The following is a 22,518-nucleotide window of genomic DNA, read 5'->3' as shown; positions in this document are numbered from 1 at the left end:
TGCTGGATGCTCATGAAGCATGGACAAGTGTCCACTGACATTCATCTGAGGCTCTTATTCCTCTATATGGAATAGGTCAGAGGTCAATTATTTTACCAGGTGCGATTCAACTGACCTTCATCACCTGACACCAAACATGAATTCCTGTTTCTACTTCAATTTTTTAAATAATTTAATGTCTAGTTCTATATACTAAAAATCCCTCAACTTCCCCAGGCGCTTCGTGAAAACCAGCGATTGCACTGCTGGGGATTTACTATAAAAATACAGATGCAGTGAAATGTGGGGACACTCTCATCCCAATGTTTATAGCAGCAATGACCACCAAAGCTGAACTGTGGAAGGAGCCTCGGTGTCCATCAACAGATGATGGATAAAGAAGATGTGTTCTATGTATACAATGGAATACTATTCAGTCATTAGAAAAGACAAACACCCACCATTTGCTGCAATGTGGGTAGAACTGGAAGATATTATTTTGAGAGTAGTAAGTCATTCGGAGAAGGATAAACATTATATGGTTTCATTCATTCAGGGAATATAAGAAATAGTATATAATATAAGAAATATAGGGGATCCCTGGGTGGCGCAGCGGTTTGGTGCCTGCCTTTGGCCCAGGGCGCGATCCTGGAGACCCGGGATCGAATCCCACGTCGGGCTCCCCGTGCATGGAGCCTGCTTCTCCCTCTGCCTGTGTCTCTCGCTCTGTCTCTCCTTCTATCTCTCAAGAATAAATAAATAAAATATTTTTAAAAATATAAGAAATATATAAGAAATATAAGAAAAATGAAAGAAATATAAAAAATATAAGAAATATAAGAAAAATATAAGAAATATAAGAAAAAGAATAAAGGGGAAAGGAGAGAAAGTGCGTAGGAAAACTCAGAGGGTAACAGAACGTGAGAGATTCCTAAGTCTGGGAAATGAACAAGAGGTAGTGGAACGGGAGATGGGCAGGGGCCAGTGTCCCTGCATGGGAGTTAGTAAGTGTAAGAAAACACTGTACAGTCTTGACAATTTAAAAGTGAAAGTACCCAAACTAATAAAATCATGAGTAAATGAGGAGGAATCACAACAAACACCCAAGAATTACAAGCAAGTATAAGAATAGATAATGAGCAGTTATAAGCCAACATATTGGATGATCTGGAGAAACGGATGAAATCTTAGGAACATAAAGACTATCGAAACAGAAACAACAATGAATGGACAAGCTGCACAGAACAAATACATGGAAATGAAAATCAATCATGATTAATAATCTCCCAAAGGCAAGATGATGCAGATGATACCCCAGGGAAATTCCACAAGAACAATCAATATCTATTCTTCTAAAACTAATCCAAATCATAGAAATTAAAGGAAAACTGCCAGACTCATTCTGTGATGTCAGTTGACCCCAAACCAAACATCCCAAGAAGAAGGAGAATTACAGAACAATACCACTGATAAACCTGGATGCAAATTTCTCACCAAGATCATAACCAGCAAGATCCAACAATATATTGATAGGATTATTCATGAAAAGAAACCGTGTAAAGAACCGTTTAGGCTCCCTCAGCCAGTTACATAAATATTTGGTGGCATTCACACTTTTTCCATTTCAAGAGAGGAAAACCTGCCTCCAAATCATGGTAACAGGGCTCAGAAGGCTCTGCAAACAAACCTTGTCATCCGCTCCCTCATTCACTGACCCAAACCCAAATCCTGGCCTTAAATATCTACAAACGCAACACTGTACACAAAGATAAAATCAAAATGTGAGACAAGGTTCCATCAAAATCGTAGAGGAGAACACAGGAAATACCCGTTTTGAACTTGGCCACAGCAACTTCTTGCAAGATACATCCATGAGGGCAAGGGAAACAAAAGCAAAAATGATTATTGGAACTTCTTCAAGATAAATAACTTCTGCACAGAAAAAGAAACAGTCAACAGAAGGGAAGATGATGTTATCAAATAACATATAAGGCAAAGCGCTTGTATCCAACATGTGTAAATAACTTATCAAACCCAACACATGAAACAAGGAATCCAGTTAAGAAATGGGGAGAAAACATGACAGGAATTTCTCCAAATAAGACCTACATATGGCCAACTAGTCCATGAAAAAATTCTCCACATCACTTTCTATCAGAGAAAAGGACATCCAAACACAATCAGCTGCTACTTTACACAACAGAGAATGGCGAAAATTAATAAGAAATAAAACAACACATGTTCGAGAGGTTTTAGAGGAAGGGGAACACTCTTCCACTGTTGGTGGGAATATGAACTGGTACAGCCACTCTGGAAAACAGTGTGGAGGTTCCTAAACGGTTAAAAATAGATCTGCCCTATGACCCAGCAATTGCACTGCTGGGGATTTACCCCAAAGATAAAGATGCAGTGAAAAGGCAGGATACCTGCACCCCAATGTTTATAGCAGCATTCTGTGCAATAGTCAAATTCTGGGAGAAGCCACGATGTCCTTTGAGAGACAAATTGGTAAACATGATATGGTTTATATATACAAAGGGATATTTCTAAGTCGTTAGAAAGGAACAATAGCTACCATTTGTATCAACGTGTTTGGAACTACAGAGTATTATGCCAATGATATAAGTCAGTCCCAGAAGGACAATCATCATACTTTGTCTCATACAACGAAAGGGAACATATGGGAAGGAGGTAAAATGAGAGGGGATAAATCAGGAAGACAAAACATGAGAGACTCTACCCCTGGGAGTCAGAGAAAGGGCTGGGGAAGAGAGGTGGGTGGTGGGACTTGGTACCTGGTGACGGGCACAAACGAGGGCACATGATGAGATGAGCACTTGGTGTTGCTCTATGTTGGGAAATTGAGCTTAAACAAATATTGAATAAATACATGAAAAACAAAATATTAAAGAGAGAGAACATTATGAGCAATAACATGCCAACAAATTCAGCAATCAGAGAAAAAATGGATGCCTTCAAGTAAATGTAGAAACAACCCAGTTGGAAACAGGAATGAATAGAAAATCTGTAAAAACTCTAAACCAGGGAATGAAAATCAAACATATTTAAAATCTTCTGACAATCAAAAGTCCTGGGACAGATGGCTACCCCTGGGAATGCAAAAAGTATTGAAATAGAATTAATACCTATCCTGAAAATTTTCCAAAAAATAGAAATTAAAGGAAACTTCAACGCTCATTTTCAGAGGGTAGCATTGCCTTGACCTCAAAAGCAGACAAAGATCCAACCTAAAAGGGGAATTGCAGACTAATATCCTTGTTGGATATGGATGCAAAATTTCACCAAGATCCTAAGCAACAGGATCCACCAGTACGTTAATAGGATAATTCACCATGACGAAATGGGCCTAATTTCTGGTCTGTACGGGTGGATCAGCATCTGCAAATGTAACACTGGGATTTGGATCATTAATAAATCAAAGGATAAGGACCATTTTCATAAAGACCTCCAATAACCAAAGCAATCCTCAAAAAGGAAAGCAAAGCTGGAGACATCCTGATTCTGGTTGCAAGGTAAATTACGATGTTGTGATCACCAGGACAGTATGGCGCTGGAAAAAATACAGACTTATACATAAATAGAAAACTTTAAGAACCCATAAATGGACCCAGAATAGTATGGTCAAAAAATCTTGACAAACAGGAAAGAATATCCAATGGAAAAAAAGAAAAACTCTTCAATAAATACCATTGGCAATATTGGAGAGCCACATGCAGAAGAATGAAAGTGGACGCTTGTTTTACATCATTCACAGAAATGGACTCAAAGTTGATGAAAGACCTCAGTGTGAGTCAGGAAACCATCAGAATCCTCAGGAGAACACAGGCAGCACCTTTTCTACCTCAGCTGCAACCACTATTAAATGTGTCTCCAGAGGCAAGGGAAAACAAAGGAAAATGAACTATGGCAACTTCATCAAGGAAAGAGCATTTTCACAGGAAGGAAATCAGTCAAAGTAACTAAAAGGCAACCTAGAGAATGCGAGAAGATATTTGGAAATGTCTTATCAGATTAAAGGCTCGAATTCAAATCTAAAATGAACTTATCAATCTCAACACACACCAAACATATATATCTCCAATCAGAATTGGGCAGAAGTTGTGAACAGACTTCCTGTCCTGAGTGAGGTCCCGCACCACACCATATATTAGGGAGCTGATCCACATGCAAAAGGAAATTCATTTGCTCTCCTAGATCTGCTATATATCAGACAAAATATTAAAGAATCTGACAAATAACAGGGAAAATATTTATGCACCTAAATCTCAGATTACCCTTGAAATTAGGCAATAATAAAATAAAAGATATTAAAATCAGTCAACAGGAAGTTAAATAATTTGTTTGCATATACATTGTCAATGAGGAAAATTATTTCAAAAACCAATTACAAGTAACTAATGAGCTCAAAGAAAACTCAGGATATAAAATCAATATAGACAATAAAGTTAAATCCTACACACTACCAACAAATTTTCTGTATAAAATTTACAAAACAATCTCCTTTACACTGGTACCAAAATTAAATATTTATAATTAAACGTCATTAAGCAGAGAAAATACTGTTTAAAAATGACCTTTTCTAATGAAAGACTTTTAAAAAGGAACATAAATGCAAAGATAAATACGTTGATGGATTAGAATATCATAAATCCCCTGTGAACCCAAAAGAAACTGATCTGGGGTTGTGAAGCAATCTTTGTATATAACTTATTAAGAAAGGAATCTAACTTGGCAGGTGACTATATAGTCAGGGGACATGCAAATAGGGCCCTCCCTCCACTGATTAAACAAGCCCATCCCCGACCCTGCAGCTCGGAGAGGAGCTCCAGGCCCAGGGTCTCCAGGTGACCCCGTTGAGTGCTCAGGACACAACACAGACAAACCACCATGGAGTCTGTGCTCTGCTGGGTTTTCCTTGTCGCTATTTTAAAAGGTAATTCATGGAGAACCAGATACCCTGAGTCTGTGAGTGGAGGTGAGTGAGAGAAACAGGATGTGGGACAGTTTCCTGACCAGGATGTCTTCTGTCTGCAGGTGTCCAGGGTGAGGTGCAGCTGGTGGAGTCTGGTGGAGACCTGGGGAAGCCTGGGGGGTCCATGAGACTCTCCTGTGTGGCCTCTGGATTCAGCTTCAGTAGCTACAGCATGAGCTGGGTCCGCCAGGCTCCTAGGAAGGGGCTGCAGTGGGTCGCAGGTATTAGCAGTAGTGGAAGCAGCACATACTACACAGACGCTGTGAAGGGCCGATTCACCATCTCCAGAGACAACGCCAAGAACACGCTGTATCTGCAGATGAACAGCCTGAGAGCTGAGGACACGGCCGTGTATTACTGTGCGAAGGACACAGTGAGTCGACCTCAGTATGAGCCCAGACACAAACCTCCTTATAGAAGGGGATCGGGACCACCAGGGTGTGCACACTCCTCACCACTTCTGTCTTGAAGGCCCAGGAGCAGGTGCAGATGGAGGTTCTGGGCAGGTTTCCTGTCAGGGTCTGGGGCTTCCTCTCCAAGGAGCAGTTTCCCCCAGGGAGTCTCTCTGGGCACAGGATTCTGTGCTTACATATTCAGTCTCTAACTTACACATTTTGTTGTCATAGAGAGAGAAATATTCCAATTCCAAAAATGAGAGTGTCTCCCTCTTTGCTTAATCCTTATTCAGTTTCTGATTTGGAAATTTGGTTGGTTTTAGTCAACAACTCTTCTTATATGCTCAAGGACATATCTGCTTAAAATTTCTTAATACTGTTTGTAAATACCAGTTTATTACCCATATCTCCATTTACCACAGCTTCTCTTTTATAAGAGTCCCAGCTCTATACATGGAACATGAAACAACCACCCAGCTCACTGTGCAATGATTTTATTTTATTGCATTTTTTATATTTTTTATTGGATTTCAATTTGCCAACATATACCATAACACCCAGTGCTTATCCAACCAATTGCCCCCCTTACTGTCCCTCACCCAGTCACCCAACCCTCCGCCGACCTCCCCTTCCACTACCCCTTGTTCATTTCCCAGAGTCGGGATTCTCTCATGTTCTGTATCCTTCCCTGACATTTCCCGCTCATTTTCCTTCCTTTCTCCTTTTTTCCCCTTTCTCGATTATTTATATTCCCTGAATAAATGCGACCATTTGTTTGTCATTTTCCCATTGGCTTACTTCACTCAGCATAATACCCTCCAGTTCCATCCACGTTATTGCAAAGGGTGGGTATTCCTTGTTTCTAATATACAAGGATTTTAGAAACAACATAATGTTCATGCTGGTCATGACACTACAAAGGGCTCAAAAATCAAGTGGAGAGAAGACTGAGTGCAGGTGTGACTTCAGTCTTGAACCACTCTTACAGAATCAATATCAGTGTGAATCTGGGAAAGCAAGGGACCCAAGAAGTACGTGGTGAGGATGTGTAGTCTGAAGAGCCTCCTCCCGCCTCCACACACAGACACGAGAGTACAAACCTTTATCACCTTCATCCTGGTGTCTATTAAGAGCAGGGCAGTCCTCTCAGCACGTCATAAGTGCTTGGATTTTGGAAGGACACTGGATCATGGTGTGTGTTGTGGGACAGTTGTAGGGATGAGGTCCTGCTCCAGGAGGGGCTTGTGTGGAGTCAGTGTCCCATCTGCATCAAAGGAGGGAATTCAATGGTTCCTGATGGATTTTCCATGGGTGGGGCAGGAAGAGAAGAGGCAGGACTGGTGATCACAGGTGTCAGCAGGTGACACTCAAAGATATGGTATGATGACAAATTAAACTAAACTATTATGAAAACTGAGAGAACAAAGGTGGAGGAGGACTTTCCACCTGCAGCGGATAACTCATGGATCCTTCAGGTGCTGATATCAGCTCAATCTGTGTGACCTCTACATCCCTGTTTTGGAACCTAATGTCCATGTGTTGGGAGGATGAGCGGGGGCCGTAGGGGAGCACTTAGGTCTGGAGGTGCAGCTTCATGATGGGATCAGGGACCTTATACACCAGGACTAGGAAAGCTCCCTGCCTCTGGGCCCCATATGAGGTGCCAGGGAAAGGATGGGCTAGGACATGGGCACTCTCCAGATACCCCATCTGGCTGTACCTGGACCTCAGACATCCCATACTCCAGAGCCGTGAGAATGAGTGTCTCTTCTTTAATCCACAGAGTCTGGGAATGTGGTGACCTCACCCAGAAACACTTAAACAGGGTCTTACCTCTTATTTGTCCTTTACAATCTAGTCCCACGAAAACACTCAGGTAATGACAAAATACAGCAGGAAATCCACACCTGGACTCACTGTCCTCAGTCACCGTCCATGCTGTGCTTATATTTTATGACATGCTGTCCTTAGTTGCTGTGCATCACGTTTGTGCCACCCATTCTCCCTAGAACCCTGGGGTTTGTTAGACCCATTAGAATCCTGGGATTCCATCCTCTTTACCACCTGTGCACCTTCAAGGCAGCATATCCCCATGGAAGCGGACATTAAAAGATTCAGATTTTCCTCTCTGCTGCTCATGGTACTATGCAGAATATTCTGGATCAGCCTCCCTCCTGTCATCATCGCTACAGCTATATGTCCCCATCACAACATCCACACCTCCTACATCCAAAAGGTGGTCGATTTTCTACATGTCAACTTGCAGTTTTTGTTCTCCCAGACCTCTGAGTGATTTCATCAGAAATCAGACTATTGCATAACTACCTATCATGTTCCATTTATGAGACAAGCTCAAGGACCTTGATCCAAGATCTTAAATCCTCCCTCCCAATGCTATTATAGCAAGGACCATGTGGATAATTCCCTCCAGTTTATATGCTGAAGATCAAAAGGGGATTCTGGAATTTTATTTCAAAATCATCTAAATTAATTTCCCTCCCAACTCTTATCTCAGTCCTGTGGATTCTGTTGCTGCTTGAGTGTATGTTGTACAAGTATTATATTATTTTGCAGTAAGTAATGGTGACATGTGTGATCCATGCACATATTGTCCCGAATGAGTGACATAGAGAGGAAAGCACCTCTCAACATGTGACACGGGCTTTGGGCAAGAGGTCGGGCATCCTTCACAAGGACAAGAATTGCAGGGATATTATTATCACAATTCTGTGTCTTCATTCTATTGAGGTAGATACTCTATAGATGATGTGGGCATCTGGCAGTCTCTCAAATGCACATGATCCCTTCAGGGATGGAAAATGCTGGAACAGGGGGCAGAACAGAAGTCCTGTCTCATTTGGCAGGGTTAAAAGGACTGACATGAGAAACCCAAAATTGGAGGTGGATCAGAGCAGGAAACTGGAATTGAATTCTGTAACCTTGGCATTTTCCCTAAGTCTCTATATTCCTCTGTATGTACAAAAGCCAGTTCTATATCCTGCTCCAGAATGACAGCTTTATAATAAAGAGGTCACATAAGGTGCTGGGTCTGCGTTCAGAGAGTGTCTGTGGTGTGTGGTGAATGCGCTACGGTGTCCTGTTTTGGCTGCTATTCCCTTCAGGCCAGGCGTCTACACAGGCCCTTCTTGCCTGCAGTGGGCAGTGTGTGGTCTCTGGCCATCATGTGGTGAGTTTTAACGGGTTGTGCTCTGCTCTGCTTGTGAAATGAGCCCTGATACCACGTGCACTAGAACTGAGGCCCTACTGAATTCTCAGGTTAGGAGATGTGGGTGGGCAAGGGTGCAGCTGCTCTGGAAAACCATATGGTGTGACATCAAATAAGTAATAGTAGACCAACCCTATGATCCAGCAAATGCACTACTGGTCATTTACTCTAAGAATATAAAAGCACTAAGATGCCTGGGTGGCTCAGCAGTTGAGCACATGCCTTCAGCCCAGGTCATGTTCCCAATCTGAGGATTCTGTCTCATATTGGATACCTGGGAGGAGCCTGTTTCTCACTCTTTGTCACTGCCTTGTTCAGTTTTCCATGAATAAATACATAAAATCACTAAGAGGAAAAAATTCTGAGACACCTTGGTGCCTCAGTAGTTGAGCATCTGCCTTGGCTCATGGCTTAATCTCAGAGTCCAGGGATCGAGTCCCAAATTGGGCTCCATGCATGGAGCCTGCTGCTCCCTCTGCATATGTCTCTGCCTCTGTGTGTGTCTGTTTTTCTCAGGTATAAATAAACGAGGTCTTTTAAAAAATAAAATAAAAATAATACAAAAATACAAATTCAAAGGGATACATGCACCTGGTTTTTTACAGCACCATTATGCACATTAGCCAAACTATTGAAACTATCGATACATGGAATGAAATCTAATCCATTTGGAACGATGGGCATGGAGGTAGCAAGTATAATGCTAAGTGAAGTGAGTCAGTCAAAGTAAGACAATCGTTGTATGATTTCAGTCATATATTGAGTTTAAGAAAGAAAGAATGAGCAAAGGGGAATAAAGTCAATACCTAGATCTAGTAATAGCCCCTTCATTATAGAGTACAAGCTGATGTTTATCACATGGGAGGTAAGTGGGGTATGGATGATTTGTCAAATGGGGATTAGGGAATGTATTATTGTGTAGGACACATTGTGAGAACCCACATCCTGGGAATGTCAGAAAATCTGGTGTGAGGTAACCGGGGGGGAGGGCTGAGGAGGTTACAGGGACAAGGATTTTCCTGACTTCCTCACACCAATGAGTCAGGCGTTTGGGACAAAGATAATGCTCTTGTGTGCACGCCATTCTCTCTAGGAAGGTTGGGAGCAACAGCTACACTGAAGGGATGATACAGGTTAAACAATTTGCATGAAGAAAATATGTGTTACTTTCTGTAGGGGCAATATTTGCAATCTCTATATGGGTAGAAGGAGAGGATGTCCCTTGAGACATCATCTGGGAAGACTTTGGAGGTGTCAGGCTTCAGATTCTGGACTGCGGATGTGTCATCAATGAGCTTGGACTATCTCCTTTTTTGAAATGTGACAAGGTGTTTGGGGTAAAGAAGTAATGTGAACCCCATGGATGAATTTCTCTGTCCCAGTCCCCATGGGAGAATCACAACATTATATTCCCCATTATGGCAAGGGAAACAAAAGCAAAAATGAATTCTGGGAGCACCATCAAGATAAAAATGTTCTGAAGAATAAAGGAAACTCTCAACAAAACTGAATCACAAGCTACAGAAGGGAGAAGATATTACCAAATGACATATCAGACAAAAGGCTTGTATCCAACATGTATAAAGAACTTATTAAAACTCATCACCCAAGAAACAAGGAATCCAGTCAAGAAATGGGGAGAAAACATTAACAGACATTTTCCCGAACAAACCTACAGTTGGCCAACAAGCACATCTGTATAAAAATATCAACAGCACTGTTCACAGATTTAGAATAATCAGAAAATATTTAGGGAACCACAAAGACCTCAAAGAGCAGCAGCAATCCTGAGAAAGTAAAGCCAAGCTTACGAAATCCTGATTCTGATTGTCAAAGTATATTACAGCATTGTGATCATCAGGACACTATGGCACTGGCACAAATACAGATGTGTAAATAGAAAAGTTTGAGAACCCAGAAATGGACCCTAAAATCTGTGGTCAAAAAATCCTGACAAAGCAGGACAGAATATCCAATGGAAAAAAGAAAGTATCTTCAGCAAATAGTGTTGGGAATACTGGAGACCCACATGCAGAAGAATGAAAGGGGACCCTTTTCTGACATCATTCATAACAATGGACTCAAAGTTGATGAAAGAATTAAATGTGGGTTGGGAATCCATCAGATTTCTCAGGAGAACACAAGCATAACCTTTTATACCTCAGCTGCAATCACTTCTAGAGGTGTCTGCAGAGGCAAGGGAATGAAAAGGAAAATGAACCATGGCGACATCATCAAGGAAAGAGCATTTTCGGGATCCCTGGGTGGCGCAGCGGTTTGGCGCCTGCCTTTGGCCCAGGGCGCGATCCTGGAGACCCGGGATCGAATCCCACATCGGGCTCCCGGTGCATGGAGCCTGCTTCTCCCTCTGCCTGTGTCTCTGCCTCTCTCTCTCACTGTGTGCCTATCATAAATAAATTAAAAAAAAAAAAAAGGAAAGAGCATTTTCACAGCAAAGGAATCACTCAAAGTAACTAAAAGTCAACCTACAGAATGGGAGAAGATAGTTGGAAATGTCTTATCTATTTAAGGGCTGGAATCCAAAACATACAAGGGGCTTATCAAACTCAACAGCCACCAGTATCTCCAATCAGAATTGGGCAGTAGTTGTGAACAGACTTCTTGTCCTAACCTGAGATCCCACATCACACCATATATTAGGGATCTCATCCACATGCAAAATGAATTTCATTTGCTCACCTAGAACTGCTGTATATCCATCAAAATATTAGAACAAATAATCTGACAGAAAAGAGGGAAAACGTTTATGCCCCTTACTTGGAGATTACCATAGAAATTAGGCAATAATAAAATAAAAGATATTAATATCAGTCAACAAAAAAAAATAATTTGCTTCTACATGACATTGTCATATAAATAATGAATGAGAACAAGCCTTACAAAAACACTTAGAAATAACTAAGGAGCTCAGGGAAAATTCAGGACGTAAAATCAATTTATACAATAAAGCTAATTTCTACACACTAACAAGAAATTTTTGGTATAAGATTTACAAAACAATTCCCTTTACACTGCTATCAAAAATAAATATTTATGATTATACCTCATTAGGGAGAGAAAATCCCATTTAGAAATGACCAATATTAATGAAAGTCTTAAAAAGGCACAGAAAGGCAAAGATAAATACATTGATGGGTTAGATCATCATAAATACTCTGTCCCCCCTATAGAAAGTGATCTACGGTGGTGAAGTAATCGTTGTATATAACATGTAAAGAATTCAACCTAAGTCTGGAGTTAATTATATAGTTAACGACATGCAAATAGGGAACTCCACTGATTAAACCAGCCCATCCCGGACCCTGCAGCTGGGAGAGAAGCCCCAGGATACCCAGGTGACCCATTCAGTGCTCACGACACAATAAAGACAAACCACCATGGAGTCTGGAGTCTGTGCTCTGCTGGGTTTTCCTTATCGCTATTTTAAAAGATAATTCAGGGAGAACAAGAGACCATGAGTCTGTAAGTGGAGGTGAGAGAAACAGGGGATGTGGGACCGTTTCCTGACCAGGATGTGTTGTGTCTGCACGTGTCCAGGGTGAGGTGCAGCTGGTTGAGTCTAGCAGAGACCTGGTGAAGCCTTGGGGGTCCCTGCGACTGTCCTGTGTGGCCTCTGGATTCAGCTTCAGTAGCTACAGCATGAGCTGTGTCTGCCAGGCTCCTGGGAAGGGGCTGCAGTGGGTCGCAGAAATTAGCAGTAGTGGAAGTAGCACATACTACGCAGATGCTGTGAAGGGCCGATTCACCATCTCCAGAGACAATGCCAAGAACACGCTCTATCTGCAGATGAACAGCCTGAGAGCCGAGGACATGGCCGTGTATTACTGTGCAGACACAGTGAGTTGACCTACGTGTGAGCCCAGACACAAACCACCCTGTAGAAGGGGATCAGGCCACCAGGGGGTGCAAACTCCTCACCACTTCTGTCTTGAAGGCCCAGGAGCAGGTGCAGATGGAGATTCTGGGCAGGTTTCCTGTCAGGGCCTGGGCTTCCTCTCCCATGAGCAGTTTCCCTAGGAAGCCTCTCTGAACACTTGATTATGTGTTTACCTATTCAGTCTCTTTCTTAAGAGACTTAGAAATTCAAGTATAGCACTGCAATTACTTGTACTTAACTTTTCCTGACCCGAAATATTAATCAATTACAGATACCTCCATTCGTGTTATCTGAACTTTTTTATGAGACCCAGTGGCACTCTGTGTATCACAGGACCCCAAGCTAACATGCTGTATTGAATATCACGGTATAGTGGAATTTCCAATCAACACAAGTGAATAGAGACATTCTACAAAAAGGTTAATAACAGCCTGAGAGTGCGAGAGATTCCCAGCATCACATGGTAGGGATGTGGACTCGTAAGTCACTCACACACACACACACACACACACACACACACACACTCATGAGAGTATAAATTTTTATCAGCCTCATCGTCATGTCCGTTGGGAGCCAGGCAGGCCTCTCATTACATTATAAATCCCTGGATGGTGCCAGGGAAGGACACTGGTTCAAAGTGTGTGTTGTGGGTCAGTGGTGGGGATGGAGTCCTGCTCCAGGAGGGGCTTGTGTTGAGTCAGTGTCCCAACTGTATCAAAAGAGGGAACTCCTGGGTTATTGTTTGATTTCTTATCCTATTTGTGGAGGAGAATAACGAGGAAGGAGCGTCAGTGAGCTAGCAGGCAATAAAGAATGGACATGGTGTGGGGAATAATTTCACTAAACAAGTATCAAAGTGGAAGGACAAAAGAGACACATTTACATTCTCAGTAGACAAATATGTGAATCCCACGAAAAGGAGAGGAATAATATATGGAAGCAGCACAAAACATAAAATGATAATACAAATAGGCCAAGATCCTACCAGGTCTCAGATGGTAGCTGTCCTCTCCCCAGGGTCACCAGCTGGTTCTTAAGGTCATGTGTACACAATGTGCTCAGAGTCCAGAAGCTTCTACTGGATCCATTAAGATCCTAGGGGTAAGGACCGGGATTCAAGGACCTTCCACCTGCAAAGTATGACTCATAGATTATTCAGGTGCTGACATCAGCTCACTCTGTGTGACTCCTACGATCCTCATGTTGGAACCTAAATCCATGAGATGGGTGGAGGTGGTGGGGCCTTAGGGGAGCACTTAGGTCAGGAAGTGCAGACTCATGATGGGATCAAGGTCCTTATACACCAGGACTGGGGAAGCTCCCTGCACCCTGGCCCCATGAGGTGACTCGGAAAGGACTGGGTAGGACGTGGGTGCTCTCCAGACACATCTGCCTGCACTTGGACCTTAGATGTCCCAGATTCCAGAGCTGTGAGAATGAGTCTCTGTTGTTTGATCCGCCCAGTCCATGTACGATGTTCCAGCACGTCATACAGGCTAAACTCAATTTTTTCTTTGTTTAAATTAAATTTACCAGCATTTACTATACACTCAGTGCTCATCACATCATGTGCCGTCCTTAACTCCCTTCACCGAGTTACCCCATCCCACACCCTTTCCCTTCCAGTGACCCTTAGTTTCCCCCCCCCCCCCAGAGTATAGTGTCTCTCATGACTTGGCTTCCTCTCTGTTATTACCCCACTAAGTTTCACTCCTTCCCTTATGGTCTCTTTCAGTATTTCTTATATTCCACATATGAGTGAGACTATATAATTGTCTTTGTGTGATTGATTTATTTCTCTCAATAGGATACCTCCAGGTCCAACCATGTTAAGGAAATGTAATTTCATGTTATACTTCATTTCTGATGGAGGTGTAATATTCCATTGTATATGTAAACCACATCTTCTTTATCCATTCATCTGTCGATGGACACCGAGGCTCCTTCCATGATTTCTTTATCCACTCTTCTCTACCAGCACATCATGACGCCTCCCAGAATTTGGCTGTTGTGGACATTGCTGCTGTGAACATTGGGGTGCAGGTGTCCATTCGTTTAACTACATCTGTGTCTTTGGGGTAAATACCCTGTGGTGCAATGGCTGGGTCCTGGGGTGGCTCACTTTTTTAGGACATACCATTCAGTTTTCTGGAGTGGCTGAACAAGCCTGCATCCCCACCAAAATGGAAGACAGTTGCACTTTCTCGATATCCTCACTTATATTTATTGTTATGGACATGCTACTGTATCCATTCTGAGTTATATAAGTGGCATTATTGTGCTCATCCCATCAAGTGCCCTCCTCAGTGTCCATCATCCAGTCAGTTACCCCAACCCCGCCTACCTCCCTTTCCACCACCCCTTGTTCTTTTCCCAGATTTAGGAGTTTCTCATGCTCTATCACCCTCACTGATATTTCCCACTCATTTTCTCTCCATTCCACTAAAATCCCTTTCACTATTTTTTATCAAAGTAGAGAGATGCCCGGGTGGCTCAGGAGTTTAGTGCCTGCCTTCTACTCAGGGTGTGATCCTAGAGTCCAGAGATCGAGTCCCAGATCGGGCTCCCTGCATGGGGCCAGCTTCACCCTCTGCCTTTGTCTCTGCCACTATCATGAATAAATAAATAAAATATTTAAAATATATCTAAGTGTCTATCATAAATCTCTCATATATTCATCTCAAGTCTATTTGAGGTCTCTTCATCTAGCTCAGCCTTTATCCTATTGCCATGAGCCTGTCAGGAATCTGAACTGAATTCCTGCAATCTCTTCTTAGGCCCCTAATGATTAGATCATAGTCAGCCCCAGGACTGATGCTCCATTTCCTTCATGGTCACTATTTGTTGTTCACTAAGTCCACACCTGAGATAGTTATGATCTCTGTGCTGCATCAGAGGAACATAGTCCAGGTTCTGTAAAGTACGTCCCTGCTCCCTAAGTTAACAGGCCCCTGTGTCAGGTACACGTCTCAGGAGAAGTGAGGCAGCCTCCCCCCATAGGAATCGTACCTGCAGATCACAGATTAGGTGCCCTGTCTTGTTGTCTGTGCCCTCAAGGATGTGGATACCACATCCAGGGAATGCAGACACCTGTGTCCAGGCAGACAAAGCCCATCAGTACTGACCATCAGGATCAATGTCTTCAGGTGGTCTATGCTGTGCAGGTAGCAGTTCACAAATGGTCAAGTATATCCATGTGGAAAATGAAAGAAATGTGATCTTTGGAACCAGTAAATTTATGTATCGTTATATTTACAGCAGGTTAGTTACCAATATAAAATTTCTTCATTCAATTATGTCTGGGATAAATGTTACATTTGACTGTATATACGACTAGATTGGTAAATTTCTCTGCACCAATGTGGATCCTCTTAAATTCCTTTTTAAAAGATACATTAGGCTTAATTAAATTGTGAAAAAAAATAAATTGTGATCCACTCATTTGTCCAACACAGATTCTTATGCTCTAAATGTTGTGGACATTTTTTGACCTGATTCCAATACAACTTCTAGACCACGTGCTTGTCTAACAGCAAACAACATGCCTTGTGGGTTCAATGAGGAGATGCCCATCGGTCTTCCTGGGAGGTCCCGGGGACCCTGAATCAGTGGCTGTCCACTTATAGGGCAGGCTTCCTCCCAAACCTGCCCAATTTTTTCCTCAACAAATGGATAAAATCCACTCTCAGGCAGTATGAGCTCACTGCTGTCTCCTCAAGGCAGGGGTGTCTGGGGAAGGCAGAGCTGTGTTCTGGAGGAAGATGAGTTTATAGGGCCTTCTCTGTGTCTGGTGAGAGCTCCTCAAGTTTAGGGTCTCAGATGTCAGATTGGGACTGTGAGGATTGTTGTGATTGTTCATGACTGAGAAGACCTGAGTCTCCTTGTCCTGACACTCCTGTCCCAGCTGATGCTGCAAGAGTCAGACCCAGGACCGGGGAGGGGTTCACAGACCCCACACCTCAAAACAACTGCCTGTGGAGTCTCCATATGAAACAGTGATTTTGGTAGCAATGCATCCACCAACCCCAGGAGAGTGGGTGCAGTGAATTGGTTCATAATTATAGTTATAACATAGGCAACAGCCTGTCCCCCCAGGAGCCACATGTCCATCTTCAGAGTCCAGTACCAGTACCAGTGCCCCTGTAGCTGAGCTCAGGTCCCACCAAAGAGGAAGCCATGTCTTACTGTGCAGGAGATATGGGGAGGGGCTGTCAGTGTGAGTCTAAACACACGTCCCTGCAGGAACAGGGTAAGGGATGGGCTGCAGGTGTGTTGAGGTCATCAGCAGATATTTAGGTCACCAGAGGGAGCTCAGTTCACTGGGAGGCACTCAGGTCATTGGAAGCACTGAGGATATAGGTGGAGCTCTGGTCACCAGAGATATTCATCGACTGGGGCCATTTAGGAATCACAAGGACAGGATAACACCCAGGAAGAGATGTAGAATGTGAATTGTCTTTCTTCTTTTTTTTTTATTTTTTTTATTTATTTATGATACTCACAGAGAGAGAGAGAGACAGAGAGAGAGAGAGAGAGAGAGAGAGAGAGAGAGAGAGAGACAGGCAGAGGGAGAAGCAGGCTCCATGCCCCGGGAGCCTGACGTGGGATTCGATCCCGGGTCTCCAGGATCACGCCCTGGGCCAAAGGCAGGCGCTAAACTGCTGCGCCACCCAGGGATCCCAATTGTCTTTCTTCTTAGCTTAAGAATACATTGTGGGTTTGTAGGTCTGCATTTAGAAAAGTCATGATATTTTTACTCATAGTATACGTTCATATAATTAGGTTTTAAGTCGTAAAAAATTTATAACATTAAATATCCATTAAATACCAGCTGGAAAACGAATATTTTGAAGAAAAATATTTTTAATTATTTACATTTATGATTGTAGATTTCATGATAAATATTTAAATTCTTAACTAAAAAGTATTAGAATTAATTTGTAACTGAGCAGGGAACATTTTTCCACCTCTTTGTGTCTTCCTCAATTTCTTTTTTTTTTTTTTAATTTTTATTTATTTATGTATTATAGTCACAGAGAGAGAGGCAGAGACACAGGCAGAGGGAGAAGCAGGCTCCATGCACTGGGAACCCGATGTGGGATTCGATCCGGGGTCTCCAGGATCGCGCCCCGGGCCAAAGGCAGGCGCTAAACCGCTGCGCCACCCAGGGATCCCTCTTCCTCAATTTCTTTCAGAAGTGTTCTGTAGTTTTAGGGTGCAGATCCTTTACCTCTTTGGGTAGGTTTATTCCTAGGTGTCTTATGCTTTTGGGTGCAATTATAAATGAGATTGACAACTTAATTTCTATTTCTATAGTCCCCTTGTTAATGTATATACATGCCACTGATTTCTGGGTATTGATGTTGTATCCTGCCACACTGCCGAATTGCTGTAAGAGTTCTAGCAATCTTGGGGTGGAGTCTTTTGGGTTTTCTATGAAGAGTGTCATGTTGACTGTGAAGCCAGAGAGTTTGACTTCTTCTCTGCGAATTTGAATGCCGTTTATTTCTTTTTTTTTTGTCTGATTGCTGAGGCTAAGACTTCTAGTACTATGTTGAATAGCAGTGGTTTGAGTGGAAATCCCTTTCGTGTTTCTCCTCTTTTTTTTAAAGATTTTATTTATTTATACATGACATAGAGAGAGAGAGAGAGAGGCAGAGACATAGGCAGAGGCAGAATCAGGCTCCATACAGGGAGCCCAAAGTGGGACTAGATACCGGGTCTCCAGGTTCAGGGCCAAGGCTGAAGGTGGTGCATAACTGCTGAGCCATCGGGGCTGCGCCTCATGTTCTTATTTTAGCAGAAAGGCTCCCAGTGTTTCCCCATTGAGAATGTCATTTGCTGTGGGCTTTTCATAGATGGCTTTTAAGATGCTGAAGAATGTTCCCTCTATCCTACACTCTGAAGAATTTTGATCAGAAATGGATGCTGTATTTGTCAAATGATTTCTCTACATCCATTGAGAGGATCCTGTGGTACTTGTTTTTTCTCTTGTTGATATCATCTATCACACTGATTGCTTTATGAGTGTTGAACCAGCCTTGCATCCCGGAGATAAAATCCTAATGAAAGAGGGATGGATGTATACTCTAATCATTACAGAACACTTGTGAAAGACAGGAAGGAAGAGAGAAGTAGATAGATAATATTTATTCTCATAGATTAGAAGAAAAAATATTGAAACATTATGCTACCAAAAGCAAATTACACATTCAAAGCCAACTGTATAAAAATATCACCAGCATTTTTCATAGAGCTAGAGCAAATAATCTGAAAAATTTTAGGGAACCAAAAATACCTCAAATAGTGAAAGCAATCCTGAAAAAGTAAATCAAAGCTGGAGACATCCGGATTCTGGCTGGCAAGGTAAATTACAAGGTTGTGATCATCAGGACAGTATGGCACTGGCACAAACACGGGCATATAGAAAAATAGAAAAGATTGAGAACTCAGAAATTGAAAATGAAATCTGTGGTCAAAAAGTCTTGCCAATGATTTTCCAGTGTTTTATCATGGCCTGCAAGGGCTCACATGCTTGGGTCTTCACACTACTCTTCCACATCCTCACTGAATATTCTTTTCATTCTTTGCAGGTGACAAGCCCTTGCACTTGTCTTTCTCTCTGCCTAGAGTGCTATTCCTAGTTCTTTTCAGGCCTGGTTCTTTATTTCCCCCATATCTCTCCTCCAATGTCCTGGCTTCAACAAAACCTTCTGTAACCACCTAATCAAACATGTTCCATCCTTTATTCCTCACATCTTGTTTATTTCCTTCAAGGCATCGAATCTGTAATTATCTTAGTTACCTCCTTATTTTCCTTTTCTCTACATTAGTTTTCATTGCTGCTGTAACAACTTATCACAAACTTAAGAGGCTTAAAATAACACGCACTTGTTATTTTACAGTTTTTGAGGTCAAGAAGCCCAAGATGGATCTCACTAGGCTAAAATCAAGGTGTTGTAGAGCAGTTCTAGGAAAGCTTGTTTTCCTGCTTCTTCCAGTTTCTAGAGGCTGAATGCAATCCTTGACATGTGACCCCCTTCTGTCTTCAAAACCAGCAGTGGCCAGTTGAGACTTTTCTCATATCACATTAGTCTGACATTGACCCTTCTGTCTCCTGTTTGTACTTTTAAGGACTCTTATACTGGGCCTAACTAGAGAACACAAAATAATCTCCCTACTTTAAGGTTAGCTGGTTATCAACCTTAATTTCTTCTGCTACTTTAATTTCCCTTTGCCATGTAATATAACATATTCACAGGTTATGGGGATTAGTATACAGGACATCCTTGGGAAGACATTATTCTACCTACCACACTTCTTCACTAAAACGTAAGCTCCATGAGGGCAAGGACATTGTCTTGTTCAGTCCAGTAGCCTAAGTTCCAAATATCAAAGGCACTTAAGGTATTTGTTGAGTTAATGAAAAAATTAAAACACTATTGCTTTGTTGATGCTCTTGACTTTTTCTGACTCTTGTCCTAAACTTTGTGCTCCTATATAATTTTTTACATCTCCCAGCAATAGTACCATATTCCCATCTTGTATTCATTATGTTCACATGCTTATCATTAAGACCTTGGTCAAGGGTGAAGTGTCGTGATAATATGTCCATAAAGGATTAAGTGCTGTGAAAGATGTGTTGAATCAATAAATTTTAAAGTAAAAGGGAAAGTAATAGTTTCCAAAAGATTTATGTTAATGATTTTGTAATTATTTTCATGATTCCTAATAAAGTATGGAATATTCTAAAAAAAAAGTCTTGCCAAATCAGGAAAGAATATCCAATGGGGAAAAAAGGAGGTCTCTTCAACAAATGGTGTTGGGAATACTGGAGACCCACAGCAGAAGAATGAAAGGGGGCACCTTTCTTTCATCATTCACAACAATGGACTGAAAGTTGATGAAAGATCTAAATGTGAGTCAGGAAACCATCAGAATCCTCAGGAGAACACAGGCAGCACCTTTTCTACCTCAGCTGCAACCACTTCTAGACGTGTCTCCAGAGGCAAGGGAAAGAAAAGGAAAATGAACTATGGGGACTTCATCAAGGAAAGAGCATTTTCACGGCAAAGGAATCACTCAGTGTAATTAAAAGGCAACATACAGAATGAGAGAAGTTTTTTGGAAATATCTTATCAGACTAAAGGCTCAAATCAAATCTACACTGAATTATCAAATGCAACAGCCACCAGTATCTCCAATCAGAATTGGCAGAAGTCGTGAACAGACTTCCTGTCCTGTCCTGATTTCCCACGTCACGCCATATATTAGTGAGCTCATCCACATGAAAACGAAATTCATTTGCTCTCCTCGATCTGCTATATTCAAACAAAATATTTGAACGAATAATTGGACAGAGAAGAGGGAAAACATCTATGCCATTGAAGAGTACCATAGAAATTAGGCAATAATAAAATAAAATATATTAAAATCAGTCAACAGGAAGAAAAACAATGTGTTTGCATATACAAAGTAAACGAGGAAAATCCTTGGAAAAAAACACGTAGAAGTAAGTAAAGAGCTCAGGGAAAATACAGGTTATCAAATAAACATAGACAATAAAGTTAATTTCTACACAGTAACAACAAATTTTCTGTAAAAAATTTACAAAACAATCCACTTTACACTGGTATCAAAAATAAATATTTATGATTAAACTTCATTATGGAGAGAAAATTTTGTTTAAAAATACCTATATTAGTGAAAGACTTTCAAAAGGCACAGAGAAATGTAAAGATAAATACGTTGATGGATTAGAACATCAAAAATCCACCGTCCCACCTAAAGAAAGTGATCTGGGATGGTGAAGCAATGCTTGTATATAACTTGTAAAGAAATGAGTCTAAGTATGGGGTTGACTCTATAGTGAGAGGACATGCAAATAGGGCCCTCACTCCACTGATCCTGCAGCTGGGAGAGCAGCCCAGGCCCCAGGATCTCCAGGTCTCCATTAAGAGACCAGGACAGAACACAGACATACCACCATGGAGTCTCAGCTGGGTTTTCCTTGTTGCTATTTTAAAAGGTAACTCATGGAGATCAATGGACCTTGAGGCTGTGAGTGGAGGTGAGTGAGAAACAGGGGATGTGGAACAGTTTCCTGACCAGGATGTCTTGTGTCTGCAGAAGTCCAGGGTGAGGTGCAGCTGGTGGAGACTTGGGGAATCCTGGTGAAGCCTGGGGGTCCCTGAGACTCTCCTGTGTGACCTCTGGATTCAAATGCAGTAGCTACTACATGTATTGGATCCACCAAGCTCCAGGGAAGGGGCTGCAGGGGGTTGCACGGATTAGCAGTGATGGAAGTAGCACAAGCTACGCCGACCCTATGAAGGGCCGATTCACATCTCCAGAGAAAACGCCAAGAACACGCTGTATCTGCAGATGAACAGCCTGAGAGCCAAGGACACGACTCTATTCCTGTGCGAGGAACACTGTGAGGTGACCACACTGTGAGCCCAGACACAAGCCTCCTTGTAGAAGGGGATCGGACCCACCAGGGGTGCGTACCCCTCACCACTTCTGTCTTGAAGGCCCAGGAGCAGGTGCAGATGGAGGTTCTGGGCAGGTTTCCTGTCAGGCTCTGGGCTTCCTCTCCAAGGAGCAGTTTCCATCAGGGTGTCTCTATGAACACTTGGTTATGTGTTTACCTCTTCAGTCTCTTTCTTAGAGACTTAGTAATTCAAGTGTAGCACTTGCACTTGTACTTAACTGTTCCTGACCTGAAATATTAACCAATACAAATAACTCTATTCACACCATCTGAACCTTTTCATGATTCCTAGTGGCTCTTCCTGTGGATCACAGGACCCCAAGCTAACATGCCCTCTGAACATGATGGGATAGAGGAATCTTCAATCAACACAGTAGAAAGAGACATTCTATAAAAATGTTAATAACATCCAGAGAGTGAGAAAGATTCCCAGCATGAAATGGTAGGGAGGTGGACTCAGAGGTCAGTCACACACACACAGCATCACAAGAGTATAAGCTTTTATCACCTTCCACTTCATGTCTGATGAGAGCT

At 42.1% G+C, this 22,518-nt stretch overlaps 1 gene segment (V, D, J or C); it reads left to right on the top strand.

Moving 5' to 3' along the window:
* Nucleotides 1-4,833: 4,833 nt before the first annotated feature.
* Nucleotides 4,834-21,879, top strand: LOC140599271 (immunoglobulin heavy variable 3-23-like). The segment is given in 4 exon segments: nt 4,834-4,933; nt 5,035-5,345; nt 8,490-8,554; nt 21,720-21,879. Coding segments are annotated over 4 exon segments (582 nt in total).
* Nucleotides 21,880-22,518: the final 639 nt, after the last annotated feature.

The sequence above is a fragment of the Vulpes vulpes genome, chromosome 6 (assembly GCF_048418805.1).
Source record: "Vulpes vulpes isolate BD-2025 chromosome 6, VulVul3, whole genome shotgun sequence".
NCBI classification, from domain to species: domain Eukaryota; kingdom Metazoa; phylum Chordata; class Mammalia; order Carnivora; family Canidae; genus Vulpes; species Vulpes vulpes.
Note: the sequence above shows the minus strand (reverse complement) of the source record. Positions and strands in the feature narration are given on the sequence as shown.